This window comes from Cibotium barometz, chromosome 26 (genome assembly GCF_041138505.1).
Source record: "Cibotium barometz isolate CiBa-2024 chromosome 26, ASM4113850v1, whole genome shotgun sequence".
Classification (NCBI taxonomy): domain Eukaryota; kingdom Viridiplantae; phylum Streptophyta; class Polypodiopsida; order Cyatheales; family Cibotiaceae; genus Cibotium; species Cibotium barometz.
The window spans coordinates 23,671,771-23,692,514 of NC_141071.1; the positions used below are offsets into that span (position 1 = coordinate 23,671,771).

A 20,744-nucleotide genomic window follows, 5' to 3' on the forward strand; every position below is an offset into this window, starting at 1 on the left:
GCCGGCTTCCCTCTATGTAGGAGGTAGGAATGATGAACTATGTGCTGAATATGCTGCCTATGGTGCTGAATATGCTGATTTGATGACTATATGCTGGATGAACTGTTGTCCCACTGGCTTTCCCTTGTCTCCTTGGAAGGAAACGCTGAAGAGAAGCTTGGACCTGATGCTGTCTATATGCTGAAAAAAGCTGATGAATTGATGACGAACTGATGCTCTCCTTGTTGCCTAAGAAGGAAACGCTGAGGAGAGGATGATCAATGCGATGCAGATCTGAGATGATGGACTGAAATGATGCGCTTCTATTTATATGTGTGAATAATGCTGGTCGGCCAACCTTGCTGCTGACGGCCAGCTGCTCCTGGATGTTCACGACCTGCCATAAATGCCTAATTGCTGTCGGCTGCCCATAATGTGCTGTCGGCTGTTCTAACAGCCCCGACCTGATGCAAATAAATGCCTAACATGCTCATGAAGACTAAGGTACTGATGTTGGTGCTAAAACACCCCCATATACATGCTTATGCTGATATATGCCTGAATAATACTTAAATGTCCTGATTAATGCTTGATGATGCCATGCCACTTGTACGCCTGATGGGTGTGCACGTGACATTCCCCTCTGCTAAACTGTTGCTAGGTGGTATACCTGGCAACCTTTCCACTCCTTTGCTGATCCTTCTCCACTGAAACCACTGCCCCCTTCTGACTTCTTGTGCCGAGGCTGAGGTCGACTGTGGGAGTTGAATCTATTGAGCCAAAGACTTACGTACTGTGGGAACTGAATGGCAAATGCTGCTAAAACTGCTTGGAAATACCTGAGTCACCCCTGACCTGTCTGTGGAATCCTTTCACCCACCATCTCCGTCGTTTCTGAACCTCTGAACCTCCTGAGGCGATGTTTGGAGCAAACTTCCGTCTTCTTTTGTGGAAGAGAACCCCTTGCTGCTGCCAGTTGAAGCCCAAAACTTTATGTACTCCTTTGATGATGGATGTCATTCTTCCCCAGAGAATTCATGGGCAACATGTATGCCTTGCAGATACAAGACTGACTGCTAGGATGTCTGCTATGCAAGCCATGTGCAACCCTATATGCTGTGCAAGAATGCAGATGGATGGGTTACTAATGCATGCCTAAGGGAAAATCCCTAAGGATGGCCTGCAAGATTTTGAGAACTGGGTTTAACTGTGCGGAAGCGATTAACATGATGTCTGACTGAATGACTGATGGAATGAAAATGATCGAAGGCTGGTTACCGTGTAACGCTCTAATACCAATGTGACATGGGAGGGATTGATCGTAGTAATCACAACCTTAGGCTAACTAAACTTCACTTAATGATGCTTAAGAGATAGACAAATAGTGTCAATGCAATGCAATGCAACTATATTAGATGAATGGGTTTACAATGAGATCTAAACAGATCTATGATGCTGTCCTAAATGAAGATCCTTCTCGGGATGAGAGGGATGGGCTGAATGCTGATGATGAGGATTGTTCCTTGCTCCAATGCTGAGGTCCACCCATAGTCACAGGGGACGGCGGGGACGGCGCCTAGGAACGCGGGGACGACGACACGGGACGGCGCAGGGACGGGGACGGACCGACGTCCCCTGTCTGGCGTTTCAAACCGGGGACGGCGCAGGGGATGGCGTAGGGACGGGGGACGGCTGTCGGGGGACGGCAGATAGCCGTTGCGCCGGCCCGTTTCTGGCCGTTGCGCCCGTTTCTGGCCGTTGCGTCTGCGTGCCGCGTGCCTGCCCCACTGTAGCCGTTTATGGCTGTTGGGCTTGGGCTCTACTAGCCGTTCCAAAGTTGGGCTTGGGCTCTACTAGCTTGACCGCTCCAAAGTTGGTGCTGCTCTATGGTGGGAGGACTTTGGTTCAGATGGACCGGAGCTGCAGCAGCTTGCCATCCGCATACTTAGCCAGGCCGTCAGCTCCTCTTGCTTGGAGCAACTTTGGAGTACCTACAGCCACATTGCCTCTAGGAAGAGGAACCGACTCGGGGTAGAGCGTGCCAATGACCTTGTCTTCGTCAGCGCGAACTTGCGAATGCTTTGCAAGAGCATGACCAAGAAGGCAGATTCCTTCACCGAGTGGGAGATGAGTCAACAAGAAGAGCAACGGGAGGATGAGGTGCAGGAGCAGCATGCCAGTGAGGATGAGACTGAGGATGAGCTTGATGCTTCTTTGGCAGCCGCACAAGCTACCCATGACCATGAGGCGAGCACTTCACGTGGATGATCATTCATGGATCATGATTCATGGGCCTTACTACTTAGCTCTAGCCTCTAGCCTCTAGTCTTCAGCACTTTCTTGTCATTGACTCATTTGAGTCCGTCCTTGTATTTTGCCTCCTTAAGGCTCCTGAGTCCTGACTCTTGAGTCATGACTCATTTTGTATCTACTTAATTATTATCTTTGACTCAAAATCTTAGCATTTTAGTGTAAATTTGTGCTCATTTTGATGTGCTTCCAAAGTAGAATAAGTGCAGAGTAGAAAATTTTTTAAAAAAATTATTTTTTGAGTGCCGTTCCCTCCCCCGTCCCCGTTCCCTACTTATGGCCGTCCCCCGTCCCGTCCCCGTCCCCGTCCCCCGTCACCGTCCCCCGTCCCTTGTGACTATGGGTCCACCCTTCGATGCCGGCTTCCCTCTATGTAGGAGGTAGGAATGATGAACTATGTGCTGAATATGCTGCCTATGGTGCTGAATATGCTGATTTGATGACTATATGCTGGATAAACTGTTGTCCCATTGACTTTCGCTTGTCTCTTGGGAAGGAAACGCTGAAGAGAAGCTTGGACCTGATGTTTTTTATATGCTGAAAAACGCTGATTGACAAACTAATGCTCTCCTTGTTGCCTAAGAAGGAAACGCCGAGGAGAGATGATCAATGCGATGCTAATCTGAGATGATGGACTGAAATGATGCGCTTCTATTTATATGTGTGAATAATGCTGGTTGAACAACCTTGCTGCTATCGGCGAGCTTCTGAATGCTCACGACCTGCCATAAATACCTAACTGGTGTCGGCTACCCATAATGTGCTGTCAGCTGGTGCTAACAGCCCCGACTGGATGCAAATAAATGCCTTACATGCTCATGAAGACTAAGGTACTGATGTTAGTGCTATAACACCCCCATATACATGCTTATGCTAATATATGCCTGAATAATACTTAATGTCCTGATTAATGCTTGATGATGCCATGCCACTTGTACACGTGATGGGTGTGCACGTGACAGCGACTGGATCGAGTTGGGCTTCTTCGACTGGCTTACTGTTCTACCAAGGACAATGTGGCTAATCTCTTCACCAAACCACTTCCGAGAGCTACTATGGAGGTGTTACTTCAGCGTGCTTGTATTGGACCGCCCCTTCGGTGCTGAAGAGGAGGTGTTGGATTATATGATCTCCAGAGGGTCTACATCACCTTTTTTCATGCTTGTATTGGCCATTTATGAGGCCTTGCATTGGCATATCTTAGTAGAGATTATTCAGCATTTTTCTACTTGTTTTTGGTATTTTTAGGCATTTTTTGAAGCAGTTTATGCTACGGTCATGCTGTCGGCCTGCGACAACTGGCCGACTAGCATTGTGGGGGAATATATAAGGGCTTACTCCCTTCCCCCAGTTCATCTTATTTTTCAGCATTCAGTTGAGGTCATTAGCAGCTGCTACTGCTTCTTACCATTGTAGAGCACCTAGGTCCTACGGGCTTCCCACATGCTCAGATTTCAGCAATAAACATCAGTTTCCAGCATTTACAGGTCTTGTACCTGGGCCCACATCTGTCTTTTATATTTGCTTCACTTTCTTTGAGCATGTACCGTGTTATTGTAGGCAAACTCTACAAGTGGAAGATACTTCTCCCAGGCACTCTTTTGATCTGCCACATAACACTTCAACAAATCCAACACAGCTGAATTTGCAGCGTCACTTTGACCATTTGTTTGGGGGTGATAAGCAGATGAGAACTCAAGCGTAGTGCCCATGTTGTCAAATAGAGCCCTCCAAAAGAGGCTCGTAGTTCTGGGATCTCTATCCCCAACAATGGACTTAGGCATACCATGATGCTTAAATACGTGAGCAAGGAAAAGCTTCACCATATGATCGGCTTTAATGGTTTTCTTGACGGGCAAGAAGTGAGCTTGCTTGCTAAACCTGTCAACTATGGTCCAAATAGCATCATTCCTATGCGGGGATGTAGGCAAGTCCATAATGAAGTCCTATGCGGGGATGTAGGCAAGTCCATAATGAAGTCCATAGTAATGCTTTCCCATGGCTACGAGGGAACAGGCAAAGGTAGAAGTAAACCTGGAGGCTTTTGCCTATCAAATTTCACCTTCTGGCAAGTAATACATGCGTATACATAAACCTCAATGTCTTTACGCATGCTTGGCCAAAAGAAATATCTTTCTATCATGTGTGTCGTAGGTAAAATACCTCTATGACCAGCATAAGGTGGGGCATGACATTCCTCCATAACCTTTGGACGCATATCCTTCACCACACATAAGCAGTTATCCTTCATAAGATAACCCTCTTTGATCACATAAGAGGCATGCGAGTGACCAGCCATCAAATCGGTCTATATATGGGAAAAATCAGCATCCAAATGATATAAATCACGCATGGCAGTCAAGTCCCCATGTGAGGCCACTAAAACGGTAGCCACATATGGCCTCTTGGACAAGGCATCCCCACTACATTCTTCTTTCCCGGAGTATGTATGATCTGAAAATGGAACATAGAAAGAAAGTTTGCCATTCTCATTTGCTTCTTCGAGAACTTTGTTTGAAATAGAAGTACCTCAAGCTTTGATGATCTGTCTTGACTACAAATTCAGTCCCAAGAAGATAATGCTTCCATATTTTCAAGGCATGAATTATAGCCAAGAGCTCTTTTTCATAAATGTCCATATGGATCTCGGCATCATGCAATCGACGGCTCTCATAAGCAAGTGCATGATCCTCTTGATTTAGAACAGCTAAACAATTCCCACATGCATCACATTCCACCATGAATGGCTTTTGCAAGTCAGGAATAATCAACACGGGCCCACAAATGATAGCATTTTTTAGTTGCAAGAAGGCATCTTGCTCATTCGAAGTCCATTTGAAGGTGGCTTTCTTCTTGGTAAGATCATGTAATGGCAAGGCAATCCTACCTTATGAATCGCCTATAGTATGAACATAACCCAAGAAAGCTACACACTTCATGTACATTTTGCAACTCCGCCGAATTCCGAATGGTTTTAATCTTAGGAGGATCCTTTCTTACACCATCTTTGGATACAATGTGCCCCAAATAGTGTATCTCTGAGAGAAAGAACTCACTTTTCTTAGCATTTATGAAGAGTTTATGCTTTCGCAACTCTTCAAACACTGTAGCCAAATGAGTCTTATGCTCCTTCTCATTCTTGGAGAAAACCAAGATATCATCAAAGAATACACCTGTAAATTTACGATGGGATCGAAATATCCTATCCATCATACGGTTGAATGTTGTCGGGGCATTGGTAAGGCCAAAAGGCATCACTAAGCTATCCTGAATGCGGTTTTATGGACATCCTGGGGTGCCACACGAAATTGGTGATAGCCACTCTTTAAGTCTATACGGCTGAAACAAGCCAAGCCATCAAGCTTATCCAAGATGTCATCTATGCGTGGGATTGGAAACGGGTTCTTGATGGAGAGCTTGTTTAGAGCTCGATAATCCACACACATGCGGAAGGATCCATCCTTCTTTTGCACTAGAAGCACAAGAGAACAAAAGGGTGAGGAGCTTGGCTGAAGCAAACCCTTCTCCAAAAGCTCAGGATCCTGCTTCATGATCTCCTCTTGTGCGGCACTCACGATATATGCGGGTTTGTTAGGTGGGGCACTACCTGGCACAAGATCTATGCAATGATCCTTGGGCCTCTCAGGAGGTAGTTCTCCTGGTAATGCATTGGCAAAACAATCTTTATATGCATTAAGAAAATTCAGTCTATCTTGAGTCAATACATCCACATTCGCATGACTTTGTTCAATCTTGTCACGGACAAAAACTAAATACGCGGAAAGACTCTTTTTCATTGTCTTATTAATTTGGATGTGAGATACAACTGGGATGGAATCCCCTTCTTTACCAGCATCAATGACATGCAAGCGACCTTTATGCATAAAAGTGATCCTGTTGGTTTTATATTCTTTGCGGGGCTCAAGCTTATGATGCCAAGGCTTACCAAGCAATACATCACATCCATTTAGAGGAGCAATCAAGAAATGCTCATGATCCAAATAGCCCTATATATGTATGTACAACTTGCCAATAAGAGGAGTCACCTGCACCTCTTTGCCAACAAAAGCGGCCTCTATCTCAATGTGGGGTCCCATGTCCCCAATCTCTATGCCCAAGGCGGCTACCATCTGTGTAGACTCTAGAGATGAAGTTATTCGTCGCACAATCATCAAACATAAACAAGGCAGGCTGATCCTTGATTTGCTCCCAAGCTTTGCATACCTGCCATCATGCTCAGTGCTAACTTGTACATCGGGAATGACATGCACATTAGCCTTGGGTGGCTTGTCCTCTTGCTTTTGCTTGCGGGAAGGGCATTGCCTAAACATGTGCTCTTTACTACCACAAGAAAAGCATTTCCTCTCTTTCGCATATTGCTCCCTTTGCTCGGGGGTTAAGCCAAACTTGTTCTTCTTTGGTCCAATGCCCTTGGATGGGGTATTTTCAGCTTTACCTCCCTTTTGGGCTTCATGAAAGTTCTTTTTAGGGGACTGTCCACCTTTTTGCAGGTTTGGGGTAGCTCTCTCTTTACCCTTAGAATCTCCATGATCCTGCTTAATTTTAAGCACCTACTGCTCCATAGCAAGAGTAGATGCTATGAGTTGCTGAAGGGTGTGTTTTGGGTGCAATTCGATGCTCGAACGGTAGGCTGGTTGTAACCCAGAGCGAAACTTCCCTTTCTTTTCATCTTCGGAGAGTTGCATAAAGGGAGTAACCTCAAGCAAGACTTTCCAAAATTTGTTTACATATTGTTGCACACTCTCATTGTCTTTTTGCTCAAGTCTATCCCACTTTTGTGTGAGTAAGGCAAAAATTGGACATAAAATCTATCCTTGAACTCTTTCCAAGTACAAATGGGATCTTTGGTGGTCTTTTCAGTGATCCACCAATGGGCAGTTGTCCCCTTCAAGAACATGCTTGCATGACAAACTTTAGACTTCTCAGTGAATTCCTCATCACTAAAAGTAATGTCAAACTGAGCCACGAAAGCAAGCACCTTGGAGGCATCATACTCTCCATGAAAGGCATCAAACTTGACAGATTTATCACTTGCCTTAAACTCTTTGAGCTTTTTGGGATGTGATTCATGTTCTTCCCTCTTTCACTTTCCCCTATCCAACAGGGCAGCCCTCTCTGGATGGGCTTCATGAGCAACCAAGGGTGTTTCACGAAGTACCGTGGCATGTGCTCTATGAATCTCTGGCCCAGAAGCATGTGACCTCCCTGAATGATGCAATGTCTTACCACGAGACAACTCAATGGGCAAAGTCTTTTTCCATGATAAACATGCTTTGAATCCACAAGGCCATCATGTCGCCCACTAGCTCCAACATGCACATATCTGTTTCCTCGTCCCATGAGGAGTAGATGCATGGCAAGAAGTGACTGATACCTCTTCGTTGTACACAAAAGACCTCAACTATTGAGATGCTAGGTCTCCATGCTTCAAACGAGGCGGATTCTTGCACATTAACTCCCCATCCTCTCCTCCTTTGAGATCACCCTTTCGGATGAGATAGGAGAGTGCCAACTCCCTTGGCTTCTTGCCCACTTCACGAGCCATAGACTCAAAAGCCATACCCACCATAGCATTAGCTTTCCTTGCTTCAATAACACTTTGTACATGGAGATCCTCATGCAAAAATTTCAGCTCTGGCTCCTTTGTCTGCAAAAGCTTCTTCATGTGCTCCAATTCAGCCCTCAATGCATTGGGCTCATCCTCATGCGTAGGCTCTTTCTCACGAGATGGCCGTCCCATTAAAGAACTATCATAAACTCTCTCAAGAGACTTGTGCCTTCCATGCAATGCATCGGAATCGCGAGAGGCACTTGATTGACCTCTCGAATTTGGCACTTCCAAAGGGTTGCCTTGGCTGTCCATTGAGTCAAGTGTCTGTGTTTGCTTCTGATCTCAAAACACCGTGGCTTCTCTTGAGAAAGAGAGACGACCGGGCTTTGATACCAATGTAACCACTCCCTACGGGAGGCCTACAAATCGAAAGATAAAATACACATTACTAGATCACTTAACTCATACAAACAATGGAACAATACTGGCAACATTAAAACTGGAAATGACAAAGAACACTTGACACCATCACTAGGGCTGAAAAGGGCCAGCTTGTCATGTGCACAGTGTGTATCTACCGTGTGCTACACGCACACAAGACTAGCTTCGAGGTTTGGGGAAGCTTGGAGCTAGGCAGGGTGATTGGCGAGCTAAGTTAGGGATAGACTAACGAGCGGGCACCCAAGTATGGACGGGCGAGCGTCCAAGTGTGGACGCCCGATAACCGGCCAAGAACCTATAAAAGGGTGGCCAAGGTTAGTCATTAGTCATATAGAGTCTCGTGTGATTTGTGAGAGCTCTATGGTCTGGAGCTTGGATCTAGTGCAGATGTGCACCTGCTTCATGCAGCCGAGGCCGGTAGTAGTCTCGAGGCCCGTCCATCTAGTTAGCTCAGCTCGTGGCTCGGTGGGGACAGCCAAGTCTTGTGGGCTTGCCCACGGTTGTCGTGGTTGGGAGGTGAGTCAGGCATGCACCCCCTTCTTGTTTGTTTGGTTTGTTTGCAGGTTTTGAGTCTCGAACCAGGAGCGTTCTGCGAGGAGATCCTTTGGGGTTTTGACAGGGGACAGCCAAGTTTGTGGGCTTGCCCACGGCTGTTGTGGTTGGGAGGTGAGTCAAGCATGCACCCCCTTCTTGTTTGTTTGGTTTGTTTGCAGGTTTTGAGTCTCGAACCAGGAGCGTTCTACGAGGAGATCCTTTGGGGTTTTGACAGTGGTATCAGAGCGTGCCTCGTGAACGAGCAAGTTGGTAGGTAGAGAAGATGAGGTCGAAGAAAGGTATGTGTTCAAGAAGCTTGCTGTTTTGTTTATGCATACTGCTATTTTTTCAGATTAGTATGTTGCTTTTTCATCGAAGAGACCTGTGATGATGAAGAAAGTGGTCTAGAAGGGGTTGTTTGCTTTGCAAGAAGTAGGGCTTAGATGTTTTCAATTGTTTGAACAGTTCAAAGAGAGAGAGAAAAAAAGCACGTTGGCTTTTGTTTGTAAGAGAAAGAGAGAGAGAGCGAGAGAAGAGATCGCTGGCTATGCCTAGTCGGGTGCTGGCCGGCGGGTGCTGGTCGTGTACTGCTGGCCGGGTACAGTTGGTACTGCTGGCTGTTGTAGGTGCAAGCAAATAGACGGCCAAGCTATGTTGGCGGCCAGGCCTACGCAGGGGCCACGCCTACGTAGGCAGTTGTGCACAGGCTGGCGTAGGCAGCCAAGAACACCCGGGCGAAGGTGGCGCCGGCAGCAAGGCAGGCGACGACGGTGCTAATTCCAAGAGGGGAGAAGAAAAAAAAAACAATAAAAGCATTCACGCCGAATTGAGCTGCTTTCATTTTTTTTGGATTAAACTTTTTTTTAAGAGTTTAAAGACCCCCTTAAGGTTTAAAGGTGTTTTTTATATATATAAAGAAAACAGAATATATATATATATATATATATAAAACACAAAAGCAAAAGCTCAAGTTACTTTTGGGGAAGCTTATATAAACTCCTTAAGTGGGCTTCTTGCCACACATCTCTCAAGTTTTCAAGCTCTCAAGCTCTCAAGTTCTCTCGCACTTTTCTTGTGCAAGATCGAATTTTTTTCTCCACTTGCCCTCTTCAAGATGTCGACCCAAGAATCCGAGTTGGAGCCCCTTATCGAACGCGAAGGCTTGCCGGCTACGGAAGATACCGATGCCAATCTTTTTGACGATTATGTGTCAAAATCAGATTTCCAAGAGTTTAAAGTGGCTCTTGAAGCTACTTCTTCGGAACGTCAGGCACAAATTGTAACTCGCGGCGGTGCTCGGGGAACTAGGGCCTTTGACACACTTGTTGATACCATCAATGCATATTAAAACATTTAAACATGGCCACAGCCTTAACATATATCCATCATCACTTTGCATGAAACAGAAAAGCTGGACAAAACATCCACAAATGTTGAAAGTGGAGCTTGCACGTGTGACACCGCATAGAGCCGACCCCCCTCTTGGAGTATTTTATTACCCAAGGAGAATAATATTATGTACAAGCTTTGAGGGCCTTACTCTCCCCACGGGAGATGCCGGATTATCCATATACAAATGCCATAACACAGCCCAACACGAGGCTACCAAGCCGGAACACAGGCTGTAGAAATGCCAAGCCAACAATATAATCCATATACAAATGCCATAACACAGCCCAACACGAGGCTACCAAGCTGGAACACAGGCTGTAGAAATGCCGAGCCAACAATATAATCCATATACCTCCATGTGGGTACTGATTCTTCCCCAAAAACCATGGGTCTTCATGCAATAGAGCTGGTACAGCAAGTACAACTCTCCATTCAGCCGGTACAGTGGTTGGTACAGCCGGTACGGTGGTTGGTACAGCAGGTATAGCAAGTACAAATGCTGGTACAGCATGTATAGTGACTAGTACAGCAGGTACAGTGGTTGGTACAGCAAGTATAGAAGCTGGTACATCCGGTACAATGGGTGGTACAGTAAGTACAACAAGTACAAGGATTGGTACAGCCAGTACAATGGCTAGTACAGCAGGTACAAAGGTTGGTACAACAAGTACAATGTCTAGAAATCATAATAAATGATTAAATGCCCTTGCCTTCAGTATTTCTTCGCGATGAGTGGAGAGGCGGAGCCCAAGTGAGTGGGGGAAGCAGGAGGGGGGCAGGGGGCAAGCAGGGGCAGTGTGAGAGAGGGGAGGCGCAAGCAGGGGCAGAGTGAGAGGGGGGGGGTGATGCAAGTGGGGAGAGGGGGTACAGTCAGGAAGAGGGGGCTAGAGTGGCGCAGGCGGAAGGAGGGGGTGCAGGTGTACAGGGAGCGAGAGGGGGTGTAGAGGGAAGCGAGAGGGGTGCAAGCGGAAGCAGTGTGGAAGGAGGAGAGGGGGCAAAGGTGGGGGTGGCGCAGCTCGATGGGGCAGTGCTCACAGCTCCAAACTCGCACTAGATGTCATCGGAACGAAGAGGCATCCTCTTGCTGAAGGATGTCTCTCTCTAAATGTATGATCTTTTTCCTCATTAAATTTTTTTCTTTAAAAAAAGGGTTTTGCGAAAAAGTGAAGATAGAAATGGACCATGTTCAATGAGAAAAAGTTCAATTTTTGAATATGTCCTTGTATAAGCTCATCTTGTTCCATTGAGAGTGGTATTAAGGTTAACTTGTAACCTTATGAATGCAGGCCGTGGAAAGTCCTTAACGACAGCACATCTAGAAGAGTTGGACGATCTTAGAAAAGGAGTGGATGAAGGTGTGGAGACAATATCTCAAGAGGAGTACGTCACTCGATTGCGTGAACTTAATGATGACATAGCTCATGCTTGGCTGAACAATGAGCGTGTTGCTGCTCTTAGATTGGCGGTGAAGGTTAGCATGATGGGATCTTGTCATGAAGACTTGAATGGAAGTGGGTGTTTTTGGCCTTAAGTAGATGAAGATCTTAGTTGCTCTTGATCGTTTTTCTTATCTTGAGCATTTAATTGACTTGAATGTAACTGGGATGCTTTTGGCCCTAAGTAGATTCTACTTGCTCTTGATCATTCTTCTTACCTTTAGCAATTAATGCACTTGGTTTGAAATTGTTTGTGGAACAGACGTGTCTCATATGCATTTGTGGTGTTAGCTTGATCTATTTGGATCTACCCTAGTAGTGATTTAGCCTAGATGCAACAAATGATCTAATTTCCCAGCTATGAAGTTTGTTACTTCTCAAGCAGCTTGTTTCTCTGCTATGCTTCATCATTTGCTGCGTTTTATAGGTTAAAAGAGATGTCTTACCATGTGTATATAAGAGAGCTCTTTCTCGTAACTCAACCTTCATAGATTCCTTGAAGCAATAAGCATACCTAACCCTAGAACAACGACATCTGACAGAGCAAAATCCCCGATTGTGAGGATTTTGTGCTCTTGCTCTTCTAGTAGCCAGATCAATATCAGGATTGAGTGACTCCATATGTGTATTAATGTGAGTTTTACATATATACTAATAGGTTGCCACTTTGTAAATCTAAGTGTGTCCCTTTAAAAAAGTCTCCCTTGGGAAAAGTTTATTTATACCATGTGCACTTTCTTGCAGCGTTGTTTGTAGGGATGAAGGTGACCTTCTTTCTTTCATACAGATATGACTTTTGTCCCCCCCTACAGATTTTCAATCACCCTCTGCTTTTGAGGCATACCGATGTGTAGTTTTCAGGTGTTTTCTACCATTGAATCCAATGGCGCATGGGGAGGTGATAGAGACCCTGCTTGTTCAGGATGCACTTTGGTGAACGGCTGAGCCACTGATGGCTGATGGTAACAAGGTGCTGTACATGAGAGTTCTTTTTCAGGACCCTTTTCAGCTCAGGGATTGTGTTATGCTGCAAAAGCAATCTCTCTTATTTTAGTGCTGCTAGAGCATGGACTCAGCGAGGTAACTAGCCTTCCAAGGCAATGTGTGGCTTGCCATTAGAAAGGATATTTCTCTATAGATGAGGCGGACCAGTTGCTCATGCAAACACCCAAAACTCAGCCACAGCAGCACAAGCTTCCACTCAGCCCTTTTGCACCAAGGCGTTAATGGAAGGCACTGGTCTCGAAGGTGTGGATGTTAAAAAGAGAAGAGCAGTGTGACACTCCACACCCACCAGATCGTGTTATGCTGCAAAAGTAATCTCTCTTTTTTTACTGCTGCTAGAGCATGGACTCAAGGTAACTAGCCTTCCATGGTAATGTGTGGCTTGCCATTACAAAGGATATTTCTCTATGTATTGTGTGAGGTGGACCGGTTGCTCATGCAAACACCCAAAACTCAGCCACAGCAGCCCAAGCTTCCACTCAGCCCTTTTGCACCAAGACATAAAGGGAAGGCACTGGTCTAGAAGGTTTGGATGTTAAAGGGAGAAGAGCAATGTGACACTCCACACCCACCATCTCCTTGTAACCATTTTTCTTTCTCTCTCAAACCTCATTGACGAGTTGGATGAAGATGAAGACCTAGAGGAGACCACTCCTTTGCGAGAGGAAGCTGCTTTGGTCTAGATGCAAGTCCTGGGGCATCTTTGTAGGGCCTATCTTAGAAAGTGAATGACATAGTAAAGGAAGTCAGAAGACTTGAGATATTCGTATGCATGCACATTTACCCAGTTGATTGCATGCTGAATTATTTCTCTGAGCAGCAAAACCTCTATCTACAAGTGTGCGAAAACCTGTAGCTGAATGCTGAAAACAGAAAATACTTTTTAAAAAATAACTGTTCCAAAGTCAGTGCAAGTTAACATGGAACCTCTGTCTGAAGCTGGAGGCAATTGATCTGAAGGGAGACAATCTTGCTGCTGATTCCCCCCTGTTTCAGGCTGCTTACGTCTAAGGAGAGGCTGAAGCTCAACAACATTATGATGAAGAATGTGAGGTGACTGGCGGTCTTAGTTGTAGGGTCACAATTTCTTTTAGCATCAACCTGCCCACAAACAAGCAAAAGGGTGCCCACAGTTGGGTGCCTTACCCAGATGGTGCCCAGTGGCCTGCCTGACCTGCCTTGCTGTGTTTGGCCTTTCCACCAGCCTTCTAAAGTAGAGGTTCAAGCACCAAAGGAGATATGCCTTGTTGTATGTGCATTGCTCGTATGAAGAGTATTTGGTATTTCCCTTTTTTCTGTCTTTATTAATCTCACCCTTCATGTTTATGCAGGTGGCCAAGCTCCTTTCTGATACATCTGTTCCAAAATTTTACCCTACCTTGTTCATATTAGTCACAGATGTCATGGAGACTATTGGAAAGCTGGTTTGGAAACGTATAAAGGGAAAAGCAGAATTGAATGATAATGGAGAGCTCATTAAGCTTTTGCCAGGTAACTTCTAGCTTCCAAAAGAATATTAGTTTTGCTTTTCTTACTATAAGAGATATTTATGATGGTTGCAGGCATGCACATGCATTTGTGTATAATGCAACATTGCTATTACCTTTTTTTGAGTGATGGTGCCAGGGTTAACGTGGTTTCAAAATAAATAAATAAATAAGTAAATAAATATAATGTTGTCTCTGAGGCCGCAATGGAGATTGTGCAGAAGTACATATGCCTTGGAGTCACTTTTACAAGCCCCCAGCATTGACCGACTAGCGAGGCGGCATGCCTCTCTAGCCCGTCTGGAGAGAGAGTGTTTCCAGGTACATTTCCAAGAGCTCCGCACTAAGTGTTGGCTCTTTACATGTTGAATGTAAGTGACAGTCTGAAAGAGGACATCTGTAACCAACGGGGCCACCCCAAACTCTGCACGTATAATGACATGTACAGATCGCTTACTCCTAATCATGCATGACAGCATCATCACTTGTAGCCTCTCTATGCTCCTCCGTTGATCCTTCCCTAGGCCTGGCCCCCAGATGGCAGCACCATACATAGCTGCCGGTTGTAATCAAGTGTCAAACACTCGAGAGATCGCCTCCCACGGCTAGCACTAGAACCCTCTATGCAGTTATATCATGAGAGGGAGAGGGAGCGGATGAGACCAGCTGGATTGCCCTCCTCCTCATTGACACAGCCACCAACATTACCATCACATGCATGGTATTCGGAGGTAGTTAAGTGGTTTCATGCAGATGGCATACATATGGACCGTCTCCCCCCATTTTAGTACAGATCCCCCCTACCTCGACCTCTCATGACATGACATCAACTGGATCATCTGGTTAGATCTACTCGGACTACGCACATTTGGTTAGATCTACTCGGACTTCACGCACATTGGACATGGGTGTGACCGTTAGAGCTTGTTAAGAAGTGTGAGTTCTACAGAGATCACTTCTCAAGACTCTCCGAGGATGGATTCATTGAGATCTTGGGATAGATACAAATACACACGTCACATGCTATGCGTATCACAATTGGCCAGCTAAGGGTATTCTCCTTGTGCCTCAGAGTAGAGACTGGAAGAGCATTTGATATTCCACAAGAGAGGATATGCAGAGTATGCACCATGGGAGTGGTAGAGGATGAGGCCCAGTATATGTTTAGCTGTCATTCACTTTTCCAATTTGAGTCGGGCCACTTGCACAGGTGATACAATATGAGGATCAGAGATTCCTCAGCATATACTTGATGGAGCTCAGATGACACATGAATGTAGTGCTGTGGCAGCACACTGAGAAACAGGATGAGCCCAGAAGGGACACCTTCCAGAGAGCCATCACAGTTTTCTTTGTAGTACATGCATCCACATCAGAGTCCACCACTCATACGAATGCCTCTGCTCCAACATCAAAGCCCACGAACCATACCTGTGTTCCAGCTCCATGCCTCCGAGGACTTCTTAGCGAGTTAGCTTGATCCATTCTACAAGCTAGATGCCCTTGACCCAGAGCATTAGAACCCTCCACCACACACACAGACAAATCTGGGAAGTTCTCTCCACCGACATGGCTCCCATCACAGAGGCCTAATCCTCTTTGTGCTCTGGGATTGCTAGTGGCTGAGGAGTGATCATAGGATCATCATTTGCTGTCTGGATGTATACACATATCGGTGTTTCTTCCATCTTTTTTCATTTCCTTTTCAGTTCTTCCATGGCTCAGTATATCCATGGTAACATTGTTTTACTTATGGTCTCATAGATATACGCTTGTCACACCGACTCTCCTGTACGGAGCTCCAATTTGGGGGCCCAGTATACATCACAGACCTCAGAGAGGGACAGATGAGGGATGGAGGCAAATGGAGAGACCACTAATTATGATGATTGCCCGCATGATTCGGAGCAAATCATCAGTACCACATGAGATTGCTCGGGCTGAGCTGGGTGCCCCACCAGTAGTAACCGAGGCCCTATTCCAGGCAGTTACCTTTTTACAGCGGCTATGGGAGCTCCCTCAACAGAGGTACTCCTGATTGGCATTGACCTCATCCATAGAGTTGGCAGAGGATGGAGATACTCATTGTTGGTACACTCAGATGAGATCATGGTTTGACCTACATGGTTTGCGGATAGAGGCACTACCACCCTTTCAATACAGTCTGGATTGTCCATTTTTGGATCTCACCCGCTCAGAGTAAAACCGCGTGATCAGGATGGATATCATTAGAGTGGACACAGAGAGGACATGGACTAGCCCCCTTGAGCCCTTAGGCATGAAAATGGCTCATTACAAGAGCCATTTTCTACACCTCTCACCAGATGATTTTATCACCCGCCCGGCGTACATGGATGTACACCTATCACATGGGCTACGTTGTGCCATTGGACAGATCCGGACCTCATGAGACAGGGCGATATGTGCATCAGATCTTGGATGACCGCATTTGTCAGCTATGCTACCAGGAGGTAGAGACAGAGGAACACTACATTTGCCGATGTATAGTCTATTATGAGATCCGAGGGAGATATCACTGCCTCTTCCGAGAGGGTTTTGGGCCGTTACGCAAGTTTGAGGATCAGAGATGCCTGGGATTGTTTCTACTTGAGCTCAGGAGACACAGAGGGACCCTCTTGGCAGACAGGAGGCCGAGCCATGATGTACCTAGACAGAGGACCCTGACAGATTTCTTCGGCACTAGCACCAGCAACCCAGCCCAAACACCTCCTGATATCTCCTCCATTGGGCCACCAGGGCACCACGCTCCCAGAGAGTCACCACTGATAGAGCAGTTATCTTATGTCGTGCTCGTCGGCCACGCCCACCAGGATCCCGACCACGGCATCCTTACCATCGCCAGATCAGAGCCATTATTGCTCAGGAGCGCCTACCTCGCTTCTTCAACCTCTCCATTCTAGACAGCCCCATGGCGGAGATACTTGATCTAAGGAGAGGGTAACACTTCAAGTGATCAGCATACATGGATCTACTTGATATACATTTTTCAGTATTTTCCAGTATTTTCTACTCAGTATCATCTCGGAGTCTTACAGTTCTGTTCTTATAACTGTAGGTCAATCAATTTATTGTACTTTTTAGTCTCATTTAGTTGTTCTCTTTGATGAGACACCAACTTCAGATGTACTCTCAGTTTTGGTCTCAGGCCATTATGGCCTCTTAGAGACGTTCATATATCATTTCATTTCATTTCTCTCGACTGGCAACCTTCCACGGGAGTTTTTGGGAATGGAAAGAGTGTCACATTACATGTGCAAGGTCACAAAATTGCCTAGGGGCGTCTCTCATACCTCGCTTGGGAGACAAGTTACAAGAGACATAAAACATGCAAGAGAAAAACTCTCGGATTGAGACAAGGCGATGTGTGCATCAGATCTCGGATGACCGCATTTGTCAGCTATGCTACCAAGAGGCAGAGTCAGAGGAGCACTACATTTGCTGATGTATAGTCTATTATGAGATCCGAGGGAGATATCACTGCCTCTTCCGAGAGGGTTTTGGGCCATGGTCATGGAGTTTGAGGATCAGAGATGCCTGGGATTGTTCCTACTTGAGCTCAGGAGACACAGAGAGACCCTCTTGGGAGACAGGAAACCGAGCCATGATGAACCTAGACAGAGGATCCTGATAGATTTCTTCAGCAGCACCAACACCAGCAGCCCAGCCCACACACCTCCTGATGCCTCGTCCATCGGGCCATCAGGACACCAGCCACGCTCCCAGGGAGTCACCATTGATAGAGCAGTCATCTTATGTCGTGCTCATCGGCCATACCCACCAGGATCCCGACCACGACATCCTCACCATCGCCAGAGCAGAGCCATTATTGCTCGGCATCGGAGGCGCCTACCTCGCTTCTCGACCTCTCCATTCTAGATAGTCCCATGGTAGAGATATTTGATCCAAGGAGAGGGCAACACTTTAACTGATCAACATACATGGATCTACTTGATATACATTTTCGAGTATTTTCTACTCAGTATCATCTAGGAGTCTTACTTATAGTTCTTATAACTGTAAGATAATCAGTTTATAACTTTATTGTACTTTTCAGTTTCATTTGGTTGTTCTCTTTGATGAGACACCAACTTCAGATGTACTTTCAGTTTTGGTCTCATAGGCCATCATGGCCTCTTAGAGATGTTAATATATCATTTCATTTTATTTCTCTCTTTCCAAGCACCCACTCAGCACCACGTCCAAGGAAGGGTTGAAATACATGCGGGACATTTTTCACTTACAAGAAGAACACCAAGCCCGGGAGATGGAGGAGCTCAAAGAGCTTCACCGAGAGGAAATCGCGAAGCTCAAGGAAAAGCTTGCCGAATGCAAAGCCCGGATGAAGGAGGACGGTGAGATCTCCAATATTATGGAGATCAAGGAGGAGATAGCGAAGGACATGGTAGCACACATTCAAGCTACAAAGGATGAGCTCACCAAAGGGTGGGCTGAAGTGGTCAAGCAAGAGGCCGCTAAGGAGTGGATAGAGGTGAAGAAGAAGCACAGGTCTACACCCTCTTTGGAGACATCCCTTTGCAGATGCATGGAGAGCTGGAACAGCCACTACACGATCACGCCCTCTGCTTATTCGCTTCCCGGATCTTTCGAGTCGCCAGGCATTCATGGATACCGGCACAGCCCTTAAAGGCGAGACCATTTAGCTCTCGGATGATCTTACAGCCACACAGGTGGCTCATCGAAAGAGCTCCATGGAGAAAGTTATGGCTGCCCGTAAGGAGGGCAAATGGGCGGTTTACCGAGATGGGAGAGTCGTCATCAGAGAGAAGTGCACCAAATAGGGGCGTGGGACCTATGCGCCCACATCTGGACATGGCGGTTTGGAGCTGCAATGGCACTTTATGGTCAGATGTAGATGGTTTCGAGGATAGTTTCATTGGACGAGATTTCATCTTCTATATAGAGACACACCAGAGTCTTGAGAGAGGTCTACCCAGGCTTGTAGGATATCAGTGGAAGTCTACATACCACAGGAAGATTCGCACATCCAGGCAATGCGAGGATCTGGAGGTGTAGCAATCCTTTTTCAAGACCAGTATAGTCCAGAGAGACAAGGAGGCGAGATTCATGTGGATTCGACTCCAGCTCACATCCACCAGGGAGACCAGGCCACTTTATATAGCAGCTGTATGCTACTTTCCACCAGATGCCTCACGATATGCTCAGCAGCACACTCAGGTGGTCCATGAGGAGGAGGAGGAGGAGGAGGAGGAGGAGAGGAGGGGTGTTTCACCATATACATCACTCTCCGACGAGATTCTCAAGTTTACATGGGTAGGTGAAGTTCTCCTACTCGGGGAATTCAACGCCAGGACCAGGAGCAAGCAATGTGAGAGATGATTTTGAGGATCCCATCCAGCTCCGTACCCTTGACCAGGCGGACACAGGAGGCTAGTGCTTTTCTCAGGATCATGGGGCTATCACAAGATATGGGAGACATCTTCTATATGGGATGACACAATGGCCACATTCAGGAGGGCTTACTTGCTTTCCACATGGAGGGGGATCCAGCACAGTTGACTTCATTATGGGATCCATGGAGATGGCACAGCACGTATCAGCAATTACAATCCCCACACGCCCAGTTGGAGCGGATCATGCCTACCTCACTTTCTCTCTCACCACCACTCCACCCACACCCGCACCTTTACCCCCCACTACACTCTATACCACTCACTACTCATTTCACCCAAAATAGCGATTATATCTATTCCAATCACATCTACCACGGCCTCTTATTGATATATTGAGGTGCACCTTTTGACACTCACTTCTCAGCTCACATCACTTCTCCATTATTCCGCTATTGCCAGTTTCCCCCATACCTCTCATTCCACCCCCAAACCTCGGGTTGGGACGATGCTCCAGAATAGTTGGTATGATGACAAGTGTAACTATTTGGCCCTCCTAGCTCTATTTCACATGATGAAACCCATGCTCGAACACCAGACAGGTGGAAGAAGACATGGGGACAGGGTCCATAAGGTTTGATTAAGAAAAAGTACCATTCTTTGTCAAAAGCAAAAAGTCAAACAGGGTTGACCGTGAGCCAAGGGCACCATTGGAAAGAGGAGAGTGAGCCAGAGTCCAGACCAAAAAGCTAAAAGGCGCTTTCTCAAAAAGCAACTCTAAGGCCAAAAAGCAAGGCCTTAAAGCAAAAAAAGCAAAAGTTGAGTAATATTTTATTAATAAAAGTAAAAAGAGCAAAAGCAAAAGCAAAAAAGGGAAAAGCAAGGTAAAGAAAAGTAAAAGTTTGGACAAGCTTTTGGCAAAGAAAAAGCATTACCTCCCTTGGGTATAAAAGAACCATGAGGCTCTCTTGCTCATCATCAGGTTCTTCATCATCATCTCCATCCTCATTGCTGAAAATAAAGCTCTCTATCAGCACCATCAAGTCACGCGGAAGTGGTTCTTCTTCTTGGTGCTTCTGCTTCTACCGCTTTGTGCCTCCAAGTTGTTGTCACGCCACCAAAACATTGCCTGGCTGCACCGTTTTCCAGTACCTCTGTCGACGGATTTGACTAGTTGCCGTCAACCTGCCGGCTGTTG

At 46.2% G+C, this 20,744-nt stretch overlaps 1 protein-coding gene across 4 annotated transcripts in view; it reads left to right on the forward strand.

Annotated features, from left to right (window-relative positions):
- The window catches only part of LOC147623791 (uncharacterized), a 105,811-nt gene that overhangs the window by 43,018 nt on the left and 42,049 nt on the right, over window positions 1-20,744 (forward strand). For all 4 annotated transcript variants that reach the window (XM_086820400.1, XM_086820401.1, XM_086820402.1 and 1 more), the window contains exons 4-5: window positions 11,515-11,699; window positions 14,001-14,160. In XM_086820400.1, the coding sequence (XP_086676526.1) occupies window positions 11,515-11,699; window positions 14,001-14,160 (345 nt within the window). The remainder of the gene's footprint in view (window positions 1-11,514; window positions 11,700-14,000; window positions 14,161-20,744) is intronic.